General features: G+C 36.5%; 1 protein-coding gene across 1 annotated transcript in view; it reads left to right on the top strand.

Annotated features, from left to right (window-relative positions):
- LOC106878398 (structural maintenance of chromosomes protein 5) overlaps nucleotides 1–2811 on the top strand; it is a 36928-nt gene that overhangs the window by 2168 nt on the left and 31949 nt on the right. Inside the window, exons 2-3 of the mRNA XM_052973994.1 lie at nucleotides 965–1159; nucleotides 2659–2758. Of these exons, the coding sequence (XP_052829954.1) occupies nucleotides 965–1159; nucleotides 2659–2758 (295 nt within the window). The remainder of the gene's footprint in view (nucleotides 1–964; nucleotides 1160–2658; nucleotides 2759–2811) is intronic.

Raw genomic sequence — 2811 nt, 5'->3', positions numbered from 1 at the left:
TTTTCATATTCGTTTTCCACACACTTATTCAGTGTTATAAAGAGGATATGCTGAATAATATGAAGGCGGGGTGTTACAATTTGAATAGCTTTGATTACTACATGTCTCCTCGATCAGGATTTAGTTGGAGTTAAACATTTTAGTCAGTGTTTGCTTACCCTACCCCTAACCCCTTCAGAGTCGTTCTATCTGAATCTCATGATCTAGACCAGGGATTCTCAACCATGTTTTTATCTGTGGACCCCTTTGATTACTGTTTTATTCTGGTGGATCCCCATAGCCATTCAATGTTTTCAAAACGAGTTTTATAGAAACTTCTTTCTGAATTCCTACTTTGTTTTTCACACATTAACATGTGTAGGTTGAACCATGTAAAATGTTAGAACTGTTTCTTGAAATACATACATCTAAAGCAAATTTTTTTCAGGGGCCCTTCTATTGTGGATCCCTAATTTACTATTTTATTACGTGGACCCCCCCTCCCCCAATCTTACCATGGACCCTAGTTGAGAACCACTGATCTAGACAATTGAGACTGGAGGGTGGCATCAATGTTTGGTTATAATAAATGTCAAGTTACATGTTATATATTGTCATTATTTGAATAACACATCATTGTATTTAGTCATGTGACACTAATTTTAGCATCATTTAATGTTTTCTTTGTAATTACCGTATTTTCCAAGCATATAAGTCAACTTAATAAAGAATATAAACATATAGTGTAAACATTGAAACATCGTCACAATCTTTCCAAATTCACACGGAATTTTTGGTCTGCCAAAGTCATCTTGGTGTATTATTCCATCTGCTTTTTTCTTTGCTGTACATTTTGGTCCGAAAAATTCGACTTGTATGTGGGAAAATGCAACATGCTCTTGTGATATTTTCAAGAAGAATTTACCTTTTCTGTCATTTATAAAGTTAAAAATCTAACTCCCTTTTTTTTTTTCCTTTCTTTTAGGACCTATGAATCTGTTGAGTTCTATACTTCTCCTTATCTAAATGTGATCATTGGCCCAAATGGTACCGGAAAATCAACTATCATATGTGCTATTTGCCTCGGCCTTGGTGGCAAAACTAGTTTGTTGGGCCGAGCTTCTCAACTTTCAGAATATATACGTTATGGAAAATCAAAGGGGTCTATTGAACTTGAGCTGTAAGTATAGCCCTGTGATCTTACACCAAATTAGGCCTAAAGAAAAATATGTCCAGTCACTCATTACATACAGTTAAGAAAAATAATCTTCACAGCAAGACTTATGTTCATTTACATAAGCATAATTGAGTATGTTGTGTTCCTTCTCTTTCAGAATAGGTACACAATATCCTTGTATGTTGTAAGAGGTGACTAAATGGGTTGATGTTAGGAATTGTGTCCAGCTCCTCTCAATAAAACACTGCCTCAAACAGTTCTGTCCAACTCACACCAGTTTGGCAAAATAGAAGTAAAATCAATAATGATAATGAATATAAATATATATATATATATCATCATCATCACCATCATTTAACGCCTGTTGTCCATGCTGGCATGGGTTGGGCAGTTTGACCAGGGCTGGCAAGTTGGAGAGCTGCACCAGGCTACAGTCTGTAATGGTTATTGTTAAGATGGAATCAGTGGTCACCAGTGTAACCATATTTGTGATGATATATGTTGGAGTTGGCAGTTAGCGATTTTAACTGGTGTTGCTGTTGCAGATGTGCAAGATGAAAGAAGAAGAGTGATTGAAGTTGTAAAGAAATATTTATTTACTGTTACTTTGTCTGTATCCAAAACCACGACAGGTTGGTATGTATAATTAGTAAATGGAAAAGCATGTGGGGTAAAAAGAGTTAATTTCGGCCAGTATGTGTGTACATGTTTTTATTGTAGTAGTAAACCATAGATAGTGATAGAATGATGTTGTAAGAGAAAAGAAAGTGAGCTAGTGAAAGTTATAGAGTCGAGGGGCGTTGTGTCTCATAGTTGGCTGGTTGTAACCTTCTTTCTCCCTCTGGCCGTTTGTCTCTAGTGGCTCTTGCTTGTGGCCATGACTCTAGTTGGTCTCTGTTCACTAACTTTTGCCTTAGCAAATTCTAGTGTTTATCATCATCTTCGTTTAATGTCCATTTTCCATGCTGGCATGAGTTGGATGGTTCAACTGGGGTCTGGAAAGCCAGGAGGCTGCACCAGACTCCAGTTTGATCTAGCAATGTTTCTACAGCTGGATGCCCTTCCTAATGCCAACCACTCTGAGAGTGTAGTGGGTGCTTTTTACATGCCACCAGCACAGGGGCCAGAGGGGGCTGGCATTGACCACGTTTGGATAGTGCTTTTTACATGCCACCAGCATGGGGATCACAACTACAATTTCCATTTGATTGTGATTTGATTTCATCTGATGTTTATTTTTAGAATGACATTGTAGGGAAAGTGTGAAAGGCTGGATTTGGCCAGTTTAAACATAAAGCAGGCTGAATATTCCTGCCAGACATGGCCAGTTTAAATGCTAAAGGGTTAAAATATCATCATTTTTTAATGGCATCGGTCTGTTGGTTTATAAATATTTTCTATGAAATTTCTTGTGTGTTAAAAAGATCATAAATGTTATTTGTTTGCATTTGTATAATTTACTTCTGTACATTAAAAAAATAATTTTTATTTTCTCTTTTAAGATATAATCGTGATGGGGACAACTATATAATTCAACGCGAGATCAGCAAGAACAACGTATCGTCTTGGTTTGTAAATGGCCGATCAGCCAACCATAAAGCAGTAAGTTTTTAGTTCAGATTCAATCACGAAAGTTTATAGTTCCTTTTTTTTTT

This window comes from Octopus bimaculoides, chromosome 17 (assembly GCF_001194135.2).
Source record: "Octopus bimaculoides isolate UCB-OBI-ISO-001 chromosome 17, ASM119413v2, whole genome shotgun sequence".
Taxonomy (NCBI): domain Eukaryota; kingdom Metazoa; phylum Mollusca; class Cephalopoda; order Octopoda; family Octopodidae; genus Octopus; species Octopus bimaculoides.
Note: the sequence above shows the minus strand (reverse complement) of the source record. Positions and strands in the feature narration are given on the sequence as shown.